Source organism: Fusarium coffeatum (assembly GCF_003316985.1).
Source record: "Fusarium coffeatum strain FIESC_28 chromosome Unknown BRIP53273_contig_52, whole genome shotgun sequence".
Taxonomy (NCBI): Eukaryota; Fungi; Ascomycota; class Sordariomycetes; order Hypocreales; family Nectriaceae; genus Fusarium; species Fusarium coffeatum.
This window is the reverse complement of record NW_022157849.1, coordinates 117,720-133,321: the sequence shown is the minus strand read 5'-3', so window position 1 is coordinate 133,321 and position 15,602 is coordinate 117,720. Positions and strand designations below refer to the sequence as shown.

Genomic DNA, 15,602 nt, shown 5'->3' with positions numbered 1-15,602 from the left:
AAACCCCGAGTCTTACCTGGAGCCGGGTCCGTCTGAGTTGGCAGGAAGCTTTTTATTAGTCTAACGTAGTTCCCATCCAACAAGCCGATCAAAGTGTGGCAGCCAGAGACCAGACTCATGAGCTCAAAGCGGTTCCAGGTTCAGTTCAGGCCTGAGCTGTCAAAGCCCGCTTTGCCCAGAACAGCTGCTGGGGTGTGCGTGAGTTTTTGTTTCCAAAAAGAGAAACAGAACAGAAGGGAACAAGAACAAGAACAAGAAACGAGTCCGGTTGGCGTTGGTCACAAAGACGGTTCGGCTGGCTGTTCGCGATCCTAGCTTCTCATGTCACTCAGTCTCTAAGTCTTAAGAGGGCGGGGTTTCGCTCATAAGACTAAAAGCAATAGCATCCAGTATCTTTCTGTCCATCCATCTATCTAAGTACAAGACATCTCTTTCTATTTCATCTCTTTCTATTTCATATTCCTCTTATCTCTTCACTCGTTCGCTTTTGCCTTGATCAGCCCTCTTGGTTCTCGCCTCAGTTCTATTCCAAGCCCTACGGAAAGTCCGAGAATACAGAATACCAGTGTAGGATTCGACTACAAAACTCAAAACTCCAGCCTGCGCTGTCATTCACTGCACTGCGGAGAAGACCGCTGTTGATAGCCACCCCGCCGAGGCCAATTCACCATCACTAGTCATCATTGATTGACTGTCAATCAAAATCAAGAACTATTCCTATTCAGAATTGTCAATCTTGGGAGGCAACAAGAGACCGGAACTCTTGATCTACAAAAAGAAAGCTTGAAGCTGCGAAGCTGCGAAGCTCAATTCAACTCTATTATACCATCATATCCTCTACCAACCTCTCCAGCAACGCAACAGCCAATCCGCCACTATGATGCGAGGCGAGATTCCTTCAAGGCATCGCCAGGCTTTTGCTCAGCGACGATTGGCCAAGAACCCAAACCTCCAACGAAAGTTGGAACAGATGGCTCTACCACTGGCACCTCTAGTTCAGCTCACTACAGGCGCTGTCCACCCATCGTTTCCCACTACCGTCCTCAACTTCTGGCTGCTCACCGATGAGCAGCTCGAGTCTCTCGCCCAGTTCTACCACCAGAGGACACCCAGCCCGTGGACAAACCAATACCCATGCCCAGTCACATGGCGATCTGATCTGCCTCTCGAGGAGAAACGGCGCAAGATGGGAAAGTTCATTGGCCTTCGAGGTTGCGAATCACCAATCTTGCTCAAGACAGAGGAGGAGATCCTGGCAGAGGCACGCAGAGCCAGACTCGCGGCCGAGGAGGACCTTTGGAGGCGAAAGCACTTTTCCTGATTGCATCAAGCGGAGGATAGCCGGCGTTGGTATGGTTAATTGAGGGTTAATAATCTGTATTTGTCAGTGGTTTACAGGAGTTTTGCATATGGTTTTGTCGTCTTTTCTTTGCTTTTCGTTTGCATCTAGGAGGTCGCATTGTTAGACATGGCCAACTAGCCAGCGCACATCATTGCATTTTCATTGGAGTACAGAGATAGGTGAAAGACAACCGATATATCAATAGAGAAGAAGCCCATGCTACTATTTTCAAAAACACCTTCAACGCCGATTGATGTTGGTACCCCTCTCTTCATCCCGATGCGCACCGAGTGTGCGCCTTGCCAGATATGTGGTATACTATACAAACCCGAACTGGGGAAACAGGTTCGTACTCTTGTGTATATAAAAGACGTCTCCTTTCTTGCGATCCGTCATTGAGGAGAATCTGCCTTTGCTTATTCCTGGGCGGCCTGCTTTGAAGGGCTGTCAATCATAACAGCATCCTCCTCACTGGTAGTCTTGGCAGAAGAGCTCTGCTCAGAGTCGAGCTCCTTCATGAACTCTGTCTGAATCTGTCCACGACGCTTCTCCCACCATTGCTTCTCTGACTCGGCTTGGGCAAGGATCTCCTCGAGTGAGCTGCGCATGGCAGCGTTGGCGGTCATCTCGTGGGCAGACTGGAAGATGGACTGGCCCCAGTTGGGGGCAAGAGCGTTGGCCTGTGTGGTGTAAGTAAAATGTACATAACATCAAATCAGAGCGCATGCGCCAGAACGAGCGAGCGGATATACCTCTGTAACAACATCTCTCAACTCCTCCTCCATCTCCTTCTCAGCGCGCTGGAATCGCTGCCACAGGTCATCGCCCACACTGCCTCGCGCCAACAGAGAACCACAGGCTTGCTTGGCTGACTTGATCTGGATCAGACGACGGATGTCCTCGACGGCGCGGCGCAACAGGGCAGCACGGAGGACGCTCTCGGGAACCTTGGGTCCCTTTTCGGTGCCGTCTTCGAGGTGCAGCAGGGAGAGGTAGACGTTGCGCTGGAGATGGGGGCCGAACCATGGAGCCAGGTTGGCGCTCTCGGCTGTTTCAAGAGTTAATGCCCATTCAATTTGTTTCCAAGGTTTGTCAGGGACATACCAGCTTGTCGTTTTCGGTAAATCGTCGAGAATGTCATGAGTGCGCTGCCGAGAACGATAACATAGGCAAAGGGAAGGGCAAGGCCCTTCCAATCGATGTCGAGCATGATGAATGGTGGTTATGAAAGAAAAAAACACGATTTGTCCGTGTGCTGTAATTAAAACGAGTGTCAAGAAAGAAGTCGAGCCGGCCGTGATTGAGGGATGTGGGATGGTCAATCGACAAGAATACAGATTGCAGATTAAGGTACGGATACAGTAGTAGTAATACAGCTAAAGTGGTAAGTGGTGGTGGTGTGGCGCATTATTCAACTTTAGGCCAGATAACGTTTCTGCTTTGTCTTGTGTGGCTGTTGAATCGTGGCTGTGTGTTATGGGCCCCTGGATTTGACTGCCGTGCGACGTCACTGAAGGATTAGATAAGCTCTTTCTCCACTCACTGTGTACCTAGGCAGGTAGGCACCGCTGGATGACGCTGTGCTTTCACTGAAGTGAGCAGTGTTAGGTAAGGTACGTACCCGCACAGACTCGAGCTTCAGGTACCTCCAGCACTTTCTTCTTCGATGCTGTTGCTTCATTGAGTTCCAACTTGACATACTATTAGGCTTTTCTACTTTTATAACCCTTTCGTCTTCGCGATTTCTTCTGAGGAACTTGTCGTTTACGTCTTTTACAGCACAAACACCGTGTGCAAAGGCGACAAAGATCACGCCGACAACCCCCACCAAAGACCGTACATCACCAGCAGCAAGTCAAGTCTTAAGAACAGTGCCCGCCATGTTGCTGCGACTCCGGGGCCCCGACGGTATGGCCCGTCTGACCGTCGAGCCTACAACTACCTTTGGAGATTTGGGAGAGCAGGTTAGTTGTGCTCCATGCTCAACCTGTCCTTGTCCCCGCTGACGTTGGCCATCTCTAGCTACTTGATCAACTTCCCAAGACTGTCGATCCCACGACCATAGCTCTATCCAACGCACCAAACGGAGGTGACTCGAAGCGACTGGGCGACATCATCAACTTCAAAGTTGGTCAGATCGGTCTCAAGTTAGTCTACACTCATAAGGTCTTCACGGTCAAGAAAGCTAACGTCACAGGCACGGCGACCTCATCTTTCTCACCTACCAACATACTGGTGCCGCCAACGGTGAAGCTCTCGAGACATCCAACACTTCCGCCAGGCTCAACGGAAAGCCGGTGCTACCAACCGAGGACCTGCCTATTAACCCCAAACCCGAGAGGATCTCTAGACCATGGGAGGTGGTACGTCAATCCGCTCTGGACGATCGATTAGACCGACAAGATGGCAAAATTCCTCGAGGAATCGATCGCATGTGTCGCCATGGCCCCAAGGGCATGTGTGACTACTGTCAACCTCTTGACCCCTTCAACCCTGGCTACCTAGCAGAAAAGAAGATCAAGTACTTGTCCTTCCATTCCTACCTACGAAAGATCAATGCCGCAACAAACAAGCCCGAACTCGGCGCTTCCTATATTCCTCCCTTGGTCGAGCCTTATTACCGAGTCAGGCACGAATGCCCTTCCGGTCACCCCCCATGGCCTGAAGGTATCTGCACAAAGTGTCAGCCCAGTGCCATCACTCTGCAGCCCCAACAATTCCGAATGGTTGATCACGTCGAGTTTTCTTCGCCTGCTATCATTGATACTTTTATTGATACATGGCGAAAGACTGGATCTCAGCGTCTGGGTTACCTCTACGGAAAGTATGTCGAGTATACTGAAGTTCCTCTCGGTGTTAAGGCTGTGGTTGAGGCCATCTACGAGCCTCCTCAGGTTGATGAGATTGATGGCATCACCATGAATGCATGGGAGTCCCAGAAGGAGATCGACAAGGTAGCCAAGCAGTGTGGTCTGGAACCGGTGGGTGTCATTTGGACTGATCTGCTCGATGCTGGCAACGGAGATGGTTCCGTGGTTTGTAAGCGTCATGCTGATTCTTACTTCCTATCCTCTCTTGAAATCTGCTTTTCTTCAAGATTGCAGGCTCAGTATCCCAAGGCTTCCAAGTGGAGCGACACTGGCAGTTTTGGCTCCAACTTTGTAACATGCATCATCACGGGTAACGAAGATGGTGAAATTTCCATCTCGTCTTACCAGATGTCTAACGAGTCAGTGGAGATGGTTCGCGCAGACATTGTCGAGCCATCTGCTGATCCCAATGTTATGCTCGTAAGAGATGAGGAGGAAGACGATGGCTCAGTCAGCCGCACACGATATATCCCTGAAGTCTTTTACCGAAGAGTCAACGAGTACGGTGCTAATGTCCAAGAGAACGCAAAGCCATCCTTCCCTGTCGAATATCTGTTTGTTACACTAACTCACGGTTTTCCCGCCGACCCTAAGCCTATGTTCACCCAGCAGGGCTTCCCCATCGAGAATCGAGAATATGTGGGAGAGAGCCAGGAGCATTCTGCTCTGTCCAAGTTTATTAAGCAGTCACCCAGTCAGAAGCCTACTGGGCAAGAAGTGTCTAACTTCCACCTTCTCTGCTTCATTCTGCAGATGGGTGTCCTCTCCAAGGTGCGCCCATGGATCTCAATACAATAAAATCTACTGACCCGTCATACAGGACGAAGAAGCCTTGCTCTGCCGTGTAGCAAGCCAACACGACCTTTCTGATACATTCCAGCTGCGTTCTACCGAGGGCTGGCAGACCCTCCAGGCTATCCTTCAATCGACTGGTGAGAGAATCCCCAAGCGTCAGCGGGAGGACGATGGTGTTTCCTCGCCCTCCTCTTCCTCTTCCTCTTCTCATAAAGATCCCACTCGCGACTCGGGTGAACCCCTTGCTAAGCGATTTGCTGCCTTCAGGCTAAACGAACGCATGACCAAATCCGCCAATCCGACGCCGCCCTAGTCAATAAGAGGTATTGGGTAAAAAGGGATGGGAGTTTGGGATTGGGATTGAGATTAAACAGAGGTCTAGATTCGCCGGAAATATCGAAAAGTTGCAAGGCTCGATTTTTTTGCTAGATATTTTACCTTCCATCAGTTGGAAGACGATATTGCATTTGTAGCTGGGGTGGCGTTTGGGAAAGGACTCACTGATAACAGGATCGGAGCACAAGGCAACATTCATGGGGTAGCATTACCAAAGTGTGTGAGCGTGTTTTGGTGTGTTTGATAGGCAGTGAGTGCGATTGATTGTCGTTACATAGCGTCTGTTGAGAGCATTGACTACTCAAGATCACGTAGAATCAACGTTTTAAACAAATCTCATCTTCACATACAGTTGATTGATTAGGCAGTGGCAAGTACAGTCCGTGCCACTGATATGACCTTACTGGAATGGAATTTCGTCTGATAGTTATGATAGTCGTATTCATAAATTTAGGACATCTTTAGAATGGATTCTCGTTTCTTAGACTAATTTATTAAACTCTAGACGTCATTATTCACATGTAGTCGAGATTCATATAGTAGGCACAAGTATATGATCATGATGAAACCTGATTCATTTCCCATCTACTCCATCTATAGGTACAAAGAGGGCGGGTATACTATAAGCCCATATCAATCATCACGCAAACTCCTTAAAATCCCCGCCCTCTTCAAACGAAAGATTTCATCCAGAACATCTCTTCTCGAGATACTGACTAATCCTTTTCCTTTCCATTAACAAAAACGCCAGATATGTTTTTACAGATGCTTGCCACCGATGAAGTTGGACCATCGGCGGACCTCAGCGGGAATACCCTCGGGGCGGGGAAGCTTCTCGCTCATGCACTGAGCAAAGAGGATAGCGGTCTAAATTTATGATTAGTTTATAGTCCTTTGGGGGTAAATTAGGGTGGATTTAGTAAAGACTTACCTGAGGCTCCATGAACAGAGGGACGCCAAAGTCGACGGCATTTCGGCGCATGACATAGTCGACGTCCAGAGTGGTCTTGCCTCGGGCCTGAGCAAGGTTGAAGCATCCACGGATGTCGTACTTCTTGAAGACCTCTCGGAGAGCTCGCTTATCCTCCTTGGGGAACTCAATGACCTCGACCTCGACCTTGGTCTTGGACTTGGCCTCGATGAACTCCTTAACCTCGGGGCTAGCAGCGTACAGCTTGTAGCCGAGAGGAGCGACGTAGTCAACAACCTGGGTCAACCAAGGCTTGCTGACGTTACCACCGAAAAGAAGACCCTCACCAGGCTCGGGCATGCGGAAGTTCATGGTGGACTGGAGAGAGGTCCAGTAGGCCTCAACAAGATCCTTACCGAAACAAGCAATCTCACCAGTGGAAGACATCTCGACACCCAGGAAGGGGTCGGCACCAGCAAGACGGGTCCAGGAGAACTGGGGAACCTTAGTGGCGACGTAGTCACGCTTCACAGCCATGAGATCGGTCGTAGGGGGGACATCTTTGCCAATGAGGGCCTTGGTAGCAACATCAATGAAGTTGGTTCCGAGGACCTTGCTGACGAAGGGGAAAGATCGAGAAGCACGGAGGTTGCACTCGATAACCTTGAGGAGAGGCTCACCACCCTCGGGGTTCTCGGCCTTGATGATCTGCATGTTGAAAGGACCGGTGATCTTCCAGGCCTGGGCGACCTTCTGGGCAATCTGCTTAACACGCTCCATGGTGGTGCTGTCGAGATTGGCAGGGGGGAGAACAAGGGTGGCGTCACCAGAGTGAACACCAGCCTGCTCAACGTGCTCGGAAACAGCGTGGAGGATAAGCTCTCCGTTGGAAGAGACACCATCGACGTCAATTTCCTCAGCTCCCTCGATGAACTTGGAAATGACAACGGGGTGGTCGGGGGAGACGTTGCTGGCAGCCTCGAGCTTGTCCTTGAGGTCTGCCTTGCTTGTGATCACAGTCATAGCAGCACCAGACAGGACGTAAGAGGGACGGACCAGGACGGGGTAGCCAACCTCGTCGGCGAAGTCCTCAGCAGCCTTGACGGAAGTAAGCTCCTTCCAGGCAGGCTGATCGATGCCAATGCTGTCAAGAATCTCAGAGAACTTTTGACGATCCTCAGCCTTGTCAATGTCCTTGGGATCAGTTCCAAGAACGTTGGCCCCACCTGTCTCCTGAAGCCTGAGAGCGACGTTCTGAGCCAGCTGACCACCAACGGACACAACGACACCCTTCGAGTTCTCAAGCTCATAGATATCCATGATACGCTCGTAGCTCAGCTCATCAAAGTAGAGCTTATCAGCTTCATCGTAATCAGTGGATACCGTTTCAGGATTATAATTGATCATAATTGTCTTCTCGCCCATCGCCCGAAGAGCCCTGGTAGCGCTGACAGCACACCAATCGAACTCGACGGAACTACCAATTCGGTAAACACCACTACCCAGAACCATAGTACCCTTGTCCTCGAAAGTAACATCGTGGGTAGAACCATTGTAGGTGGTGTAAAGGTAGTTGGTGTTGGCAGGGAACTCGGCGGCAAGAGTGTCAATCTTCTTGACCCAGGGGTGGATGTCAAAGGCCTTGCGAGCAGCCCGAACCTCATCCTCGGTGCTCTTGACAGCGTTGGCAATCTGTCGGTCAGAGAAACCCATCTTCTTGGCGCTGAGAATCTGATCTTTCTTCAGGTTCTGAAGGCCACCAGCCTGCTCAAGCTCACGGGTGCAGTCAACAATGTTCTGGAGCTTGTGGAGGAACCACTTGTCGATCTTGGTCAACTCGTGAACCTTGTCAACGGAGTAGTTCTCGTGGAGCATAGCTTGACCGACAGCGAGCCATCGGCGGTCGGTAGGGTTCTGGAGCTCGAAGTCAAGGTCCTCGAACTTGTCACCCTGGAATCCGACGAATCGGGGGTCAACCTGTCGAATAGCCTTCTGGAAAGACTCCTCAAAGGTTCGGCCAATAGCCATGACCTCACCAACTGACTTCATGGCACTGCCAATGTCACGCTTGACATGCTGGAACTTGGAAAGATCCCATCGAGGAATCTTGGTGACGATGTAGTCAAGAGATGGCTCGAAGTTGGCGGTGGTAGTCTTGGTGACAGCGTTGGGAAGCTCGGGAAGGGTGTGTCCGAGACCGATCTTGGCGGCAGTGTAAGCCAGAGGGTATCCGGTAGCCTTGGAGGCTAGAGCAGAGGATCGAGAGAGACGGGCGTTGACCTCGATAACACGGTAGTCGAGACCATCAGGCTGGAGAGCATACTGGACGTTACACTCGCCAACAACACCAAGATGTCGGACAATCTTGATGGCAGCGCTTCGGAGCATGTGGTACTCCTCGTCGCTCAGAGTCTGACTGGGGGCAACGACAATGGAGTCACCAGTGTGAATACCAAGAGGATCAAAGTTCTCCATGTTGCACACGGTAATACAGTTGTTGTTGGCGTCACGAACGACCTCATATTCGAGTTCCTTCCAGCCCTTGAGCGACTTCTCGACAAGGATCTGAGGGGAGAGGGTAAGAGATCGAGCGGCCATGTTGCGGAGCTCCTCCTCGTTGTTGGCGAAACCGGAGCCCAGACCACCGAGAGCATAGGCAGCTCGGACAATAATGGGATATCCGACGGTCTCGGCGGCCTCGAGAGCCTCCTCGACAGTACCGACGGCGATCGACTTGGCGATGGGGATGTTAATCTCTTCCAAAGCCCTAGCGAAGAGGTCACGATCCTCACTCAGCTCCAGAGTTCGGACACTGGTACCGAGGACCTTGACGCCGTACTTCTCGAAGAGTCCGAGTCGCTGCATCTCAACACCGAGGTTGAGGGCAGTCTGACCACCGAAAGAAAGGAAGATGCCGTCAGGCTTCTCCTTCTCGATGACATAGGAGACATACTCGGGGGTGACGGGGAGGTAGTAGACCTCGTCAGCCAAGCTGTGGTTGGTTTGAATGGTAGCGATGTTGGGGTTGATGAGCACAGAAGCAACGCCGGCTTCCTTGAGAGCCTTGAGGGCCTGGGCGCCTATAATTGTTGAGAGTCAGTTTTTGTATGCGTTTGTGGGATATGATATTTTTGGTGAGTCGCGGGGTAAGTCGGGTGAGATTTTGGCATGCACAGAGCTGTATACTAACCTGAGTAGTCGAACTCTCCAGCCTGTCCAATGGCAAGACCACCACTTCCAATGACAAGAACCTTCTTGACATCGACGGTCTGGTGAGGCTTGATAACTCCACTGTCGAGGTAGGCCTTGGGGTTAGGAGCGTCTTGAGCGGCGGAGCTGTATCCGCGCATAACCTTGAGGGTTCCGATGCGCTTTGAGTTGGCAGGTCGTGTAGCAGCAATTGAGACTCGGCAGGCATTGGCGAGAGGGCTCACCGAGGAGTATGAGCGAGAGGGCAAAGCTCGCGGGACCCTGCGTCCATGACGGAGCAGGGCCGGAGCTCGACCAGCGAGAGTGGTTGCCAGGTTGAGAGGCATTGCAGCGGATAATTTGCACGTATCAATGCAAGCTGAACCGTCCCGCTGGCGAGGTTGCCCTTCTTTGTCCCGAATTAAGGGTCGAGGATAGCGATGTTTGTGAAGGACACAAGAGACGGTGACTCTGTGGAATGATTTCCAGAAGGAGAGGGGAGAAAAGAGGCAGGGCGGCCACTCTTGAAGAAAAATGGCGGGCGGTTCGATGCCGCCTGATAAGATAAGAGGCTCCGAAAATTATTCTGTGTGACTCTAACAAAAAGATGTGACGCAGCCAATCCTTGGTCTGATCTAGTTTAGTCTGGTGCTCAGATACTGATACGGATACCTTAGAGACTGAGACAAGACTGCCCCAACATTTCGGCCGTAGTGAGAAAAAAATTAAACCAAGATTCGATAGAGATCGTCTGTCACTAGCGGCTCTCTCAAGGGTTCTTCGTGGAGTGTCCAAGGCCCATAGCTCCAAAGTTGCTAGATTGTTGTATTTTGTTGTCCCAATTGGGGTTTCTAGACATGAATCCCAGTAATTCATTGATCGTATCTGTCTATTTTTCTGTGTTTGTTTCTACATGAAGCTCAACCTACACACTATACAGTACCTGCAGGCCCTTGCTCATCCTTGCTCTGAGCTCCCCGGATCCAGCTAAGCTTATGGGTCCGGTTACGGCGACCGGCCAGGGCAGCTTCATTGAACCCTGGTACTGGAGGGGGAAAGCCAGAAACAGACCAGGACACGGCAGACAAACGGCTGTCAGCAACAAGGAAAATAATTCTACTGGTGCTAGCATACGTCTAGAATAATTGGCGACTTCTTTTCGACCCATTGAAAAAAAGACGAAGCGGCCAATGCCATGTTGGACATGTCAAGCTAAGATAGCTGTTCCCCGGCATCGGCGGCTTAGGCGGTATCTCTGTCCGCCTATTCCGCCGCTATTCGGCGCGTGAGCGGTAGCAGGAGCCGCTGGCGGATGTTTCTGAGTCATGAAAGAGATTCCGAATGTCGAGCCCATCTTTGCTTCAACTGCCGGGTCATGATAGGCAAAATTTTCCGACATGATAAGACTCTCGACTCTCGCGATGTTGTCATGATGCTTCAGTTTGTGGGCATATTGTTTCTTTCCCAAGTTGCAAAATATACACACAGCTACGTATACAAGACTGAGTTGATTGTGACAAACCTTGTGGTTTTCCCAGCGCACAGAAATTGAAAATGCTCACTACATTCAATCAACTTAAACATCCATACATAGCTTGACCAGCGTAGAAACGCCGAGACCCCGAGCCCATATTATCCTCCATCGGATATCATGATAGCAATCGAAGTTTCCATACATACAAAGTGGCCCAGCAACCAAAGCCGTCCCATCACCAAGAGGTTCCATACTACCCTGTAGCTCCATCAACGCACAAACCCCAAGCTTTCCCTTTACACGCCATTGGTCAGTCGAAAACAGCTTACTCATCTTTCATCTGAAATTCAACCTCACCACAATTACGCTGTCGGTGAATAGAACAAAGGACAAAGGATCACTTCAATATCAAAGTGAGGTAAAATACATAATGTGAATTGCCACTAATCGATGATTGCTATTCATAAACACAATGGCTGGTCGCCGTGGTTTGCATGAGTTGCTCATTGACCTCATACCACAAGCAGAGGCTGATACAACAACCATTCTATGGCATCATGTTTGGAAAACCGCCGAAGCAAAGACTCCTAAAAATGCCTCAAAGCTGATGTGAATACAAGGGAGGCTATTCAGCTATTAGGTTCGGCCCCCTCTTTCTGGGATCATCTGTCTCTGCCACCCTCGTCAAGAACAGCTCACCCAAACTATATATATGCTCGCTCATAATGCTAAGTTTAATCGCCGGATCCAGATTGGCAACCTAAGAGCTACTCAGCCATTTATTGGCTTGGAAGTCTCGGGAAGAGAAGTCTGAAGAGTTTCCATGAGGGGGTATGCTTAAACAGAATAGTTGCTCAAGTCCATTCGAAAGGAAACGCCAAACAAAATAGCAATAAAGCATATGCTGGATTTCCAGAAAAACAACAAATGGAATAGCTAGCCACAATTACCCAACAAGAATATCGACTTCATGGATATTTGTTATGCAATAGTGACCATAACTGGCTTTCCGTGGATTGGCTAAATGGTAAACACAGCTTATTCTCAAACTTACTTGAATCACAATTTACATCCTGGCTGAGTATTATACCCCCAAAAATCCAATACTGAAATACTAAAACCCACAAGTATAAGAATACTGCTGATTACCCCCTCCGTTGTTGATAATTTCCTATCACCAGACATCATCACCAGACATCACCACAAGATACCACCATCACGAGATACCCACGCAGCCAGCGTTAGAACCGACATCATGGAAATCTTGACGGGTATTCTACTCTTACTATTTACTACCAAGTTAGTTGTTAGTTTCTACTGGGTATTCGCCCCGACCTCCGTTCTTCCCTCATGGGCCCGTCCCTCCGAGGAGGACTCTTCGCCTGAGCCCTGGAGCCTACATCTGGTCCCAGAACTCCTGTACATCGTTTTTGCAAATCAAGAAAAGCCCGTGGTGTCCACAAAAACCGACGAACCCAACGCTTTCCCTGTCAGCAGCCGCACCAGCACGGGCGACTTGGTTGACGACCCCTTCGCCAAATTTGGTATCCCCTCGTACTTCAACTATATTGAAAGTGTGAGACACGGGGGTGTCATCATGGAGGAGAAGCCAGCGGGATTTACCCTGCTGGAAACGAAGCCTTGGGTGCCGGCGGATCTCAACTGCAGAGATGGCCACTCGCAGCGGTACATTGGATACCGGTGCTAAGGCAAGGCCGGAGTCAAACGAGTGATGATGCACTCGAGTATATTGCTTGTAGGTCCCCCTTGAACTACCAAAAACTCAGCAACCATACTGATGAATGTTGTCCAGATTGAAATGTACATACGAACAAGTGTCTCTGGCGGTTTTACTTGGAGTGACAAGAGGAAGCCCCAAAGAATGACATACAAGGTAAAGCATCACAATAACAACTAAACTTGAAAGAACATGTACTGAAGAACATAACCCAGAATGAAACGAACGCACACGAAAGCCAAGAGAACAGCCATTTTGCTTTTTGCCAACCTAGATTGGAACAGAGTTGGACGAGTCCTTTGAGAGTTAGAATTAGAAACCCGTCGTATCCCAGATTGAATAGCATAAACAGCAACCACTACGGGTTTCTAATAAAACAACTTTTGCAATCACCTGTTCATCCATCGTGATCACCTGGAAGATTTTTATTGTTACATGCAGCGTGTTCACCATGACTCTGACCCGAGATCTATATCTGTGCCCTTTAGTGATTGAATGGACTTATATTTAGACAAAGGACAAAGCGAGTCTCTAAAGATACCAGAGGCAACAATAAACCGAGTAGTGTCTGTCCTTGGAACAAAGGATATGTCCATACGACAACTGCCTGGTCTTTGCACATCAGACGTCAGATATAAAGCTATTGAACCCCCTGGTCGTTGCCGAGAAATGTTTATGTCAAAGTCAACGAACAAACTACTTTCTAACAGAGAAGTTCAAAGTATTCAACCCTTACTCAATACTCATAACTATTCGCCAAAGAAACCAGCCAGCATTTTCACCATGTGCTATCAGGTATGTAATTACGATTGTCCACACATCCGTCGAGTCCAGGTCGAGTGTCGAAGGTTCGACGAACGCCGCGAGGCATGTCTACGACCCCTCCTCAACTGGCTATGCCCAGTCAAAATCTGTCAGGAGACGATAGAGGGCGTGCGACGACCTGGCAAACCCTGTAACCCTTGCAGAGCCAAGCTTTTTGAGCAAAGACTTGAGCCCCAAGCCCCCTCTGATATCTTACGGGAGGTCTAGAAGACCTCTCCGACATCATCGGAGAAACAGGAGCAAAGACAGATTGCCCCCTCTAACCCCCCTCTCACGCTGTGAGAGGGCGGGAACTCAAAAAGACGACGACAGCTAAGTGGCAATTCTGGCCCTCAGCCACACCGAAATCGTCCGAACCTTAGACGCCCACGTCCGGCTCGGCCCCTCGGTCGCTATTCTTCAACACGCCGAACAAGGCGAAAGCAATTGAGCTTGAACTGTGTACGCCCCGTCACAAGCATGGACAAGGTCTACCGAGTGCCACAGCCAGAGAGTCCCGCCAGGACCTGCATCTCTAATGGCATTCCGCGTGAGCCTGACGGAGAGGGAGAGCCTTGCACTAACAAGAGTATGTCGTAGGTTCGACGGGGACACCTTCAATACCATTCTGCGAAGCGTCGCAGTTCGCTCGAGATACAGGTTTGTCATGTATGACAACGAGCCTTGATTCAAAGAGCAGACCAAGATCCTGTTCCGTCAGTGATCAGGCATCATTTAACCATGGAGCAGCAGATACATAGTACCAAGTAGCAACACAAAAATAAACTGTTTACTCCTGAATCCATAAGCCCCATTGACTTGTGATGTGAATGACGATGTTGCTACATGCTTGACCGATAACTGCTAATTTAAATTGCAAACAACACAACTCCATACACCTCGTACAATGTTGGGCTGGCCAACACGGCCAGACCATCTTCAGACCCTCTTTTCTAAACATGCATGCTAGTTTTGATATAAATCTCGAAGCAGCCTGACGGCCGTATAAGCAAAGAAGACTGCTATTAGGAACGTCAAGTGCTTGAGTGAATATAGGGGATGAGATCACCAATACCACCTTCTCTCTGGTAGCGGGATGCCCACGATTTCATTACATCCACCGGCTTCACGACCGCTTCATTTGGACATCCCCGTGTTAGTCATCGATCGACCACGTCTGGCATGTTCCTACAAGTCAGAACGTGGGTCGTCTCGATGTTGAAAATGGTCCTATGCACCGACTCCTAACGGGTCGCTTGTCAGAAACACCGTATTGTTTAGCGCCGGCACCATAGTCCACAGTAAGGCAACAGCTCTATTGAGCCTTGCCATTCTTAGCCCTGAACTTCTCAATCTCGATCTGGACCTTCTTGCTGACACGAGCTCGGAGCTCAGGTCGATATCCGAACTTGAACAGAATTTCAAGCCACACAAACATGGGAGCCAGAAAGACGGCCTGGATAAGGTTGTCGAGCAGAGCGGGAGCACGGCCCTCATACTTTCCATGGCCGATGAACTGGAAGATCCAGCAGACGATGTGCACAGCCAGAGCACCCTGGAAGGTTGAGTCGGGGTTCTGTTGGCGCAAGTAGTTGACGAAAGCTGCTCCACCCATGCAGAAGATGGCCAAAAGAAAGCCAGCAAAAGGCTCCAACAGCAGATAAAGCAGGGAGTAAAGACTAGCAGCAATGATGCCAAGGTTAAGCTCCAAGTAAGGAACAGTGAGCCACTCCGGTGTGTGGATGAGAGTGCCGCTGTATGTGGCCTGTAAAGTGGTAAGCTGGTGTACTGAGTTCAAGTTGACAAGCCAACACTCATATGACCCAGCAACGAGGTGGGGAGACGAACCAGAGAGAACCCCGAGATGAGAATGAGGGGAACGCAGACCATGTGAATGGCAATATTGACAGAATTATGGTGGTAAGCACCATACTGAAAAATGTTAGCGAGTGTTTTGACATATGGTGAGAAGATGTAGACTTGAGCCAGACTTACAAAGGTGAGATGATGTTCAAGATCCAGAGACATATTGGCTAAAACTTTAGCAGAGCAAACGAGACGAGATGAGACGACAGCTGTAGTAAACTGAAGGTGGAAGAGTGACGCGAATAAAAGTTTATCGAGTCGCGATCAACCAGACAAGC

The 15,602-nt window shown here is 49.8% G+C and overlaps 6 protein-coding genes across 6 annotated transcripts; 3 read left to right on the top strand and 3 right to left on the bottom strand.

Moving 5' to 3' along the window:
• Positions 1-877: 877 nt before the first annotated feature.
• FIESC28_02396 (uncharacterized protein) lies at positions 878-1,321 on the top strand (the record flags this gene model as incomplete). The annotated part of the gene is made up of 1 exon (XM_031156545.1): positions 878-1,321. The coding sequence occupies one exon, from the start codon at positions 878-880 to the stop codon at positions 1,319-1,321; it is 444 nt and encodes a 147-aa protein (XP_031019419.1).
• A 437-nt stretch (positions 1,322-1,758) lies between these two features.
• Positions 1,759-2,552, bottom strand: FIESC28_02395 (uncharacterized protein; the record flags this gene model as incomplete). The annotated part of the gene is made up of 3 exons (XM_031156544.1): positions 1,759-2,022; positions 2,095-2,390; positions 2,447-2,552. The coding sequence occupies 3 exons, from the start codon at positions 2,550-2,552 to the stop codon at positions 1,759-1,761; spliced, it is 666 nt and encodes a 221-aa protein (XP_031019418.1).
• A 670-nt stretch (positions 2,553-3,222) lies between these two features.
• Positions 3,223-5,320, top strand: FIESC28_02394 (uncharacterized protein; the record flags this gene model as incomplete). The annotated part of the gene is made up of 4 exons (XM_031156543.1): positions 3,223-3,306; positions 3,365-3,489; positions 3,540-4,983; positions 5,033-5,320. 4 exons carry the CDS (start codon positions 3,223-3,225, stop codon positions 5,318-5,320), a joined length of 1,941 nt encoding a protein of 646 aa, XP_031019417.1.
• Positions 5,321-6,102: 782 nt separating this feature from the next.
• FIESC28_02393 (uncharacterized protein) lies at positions 6,103-9,789 on the bottom strand (the record flags this gene model as incomplete). Its single annotated transcript, XM_031156542.1, has 3 exons — positions 6,103-6,210; positions 6,275-9,333; positions 9,444-9,789. 3 exons carry the CDS (start codon positions 9,787-9,789, stop codon positions 6,103-6,105), a joined length of 3,513 nt encoding a protein of 1,170 aa, XP_031019416.1.
• Positions 9,790-12,171: 2,382 nt separating this feature from the next.
• Positions 12,172-12,624, top strand: FIESC28_02392 (uncharacterized protein; the record flags this gene model as incomplete). Its single annotated transcript, XM_031156541.1, has 1 exon — positions 12,172-12,624. One exon carries the CDS (start codon positions 12,172-12,174, stop codon positions 12,622-12,624), a length of 453 nt encoding a protein of 150 aa, XP_031019415.1.
• A 2,149-nt stretch (positions 12,625-14,773) lies between these two features.
• FIESC28_02391 (uncharacterized protein) lies at positions 14,774-15,486 on the bottom strand (the record flags this gene model as incomplete). The annotated part of the gene is made up of 3 exons (XM_031156540.1): positions 14,774-15,223; positions 15,307-15,390; positions 15,454-15,486. 3 exons carry the CDS (start codon positions 15,484-15,486, stop codon positions 14,774-14,776), a joined length of 567 nt encoding a protein of 188 aa, XP_031019414.1.
• Positions 15,487-15,602: the final 116 nt, after the last annotated feature.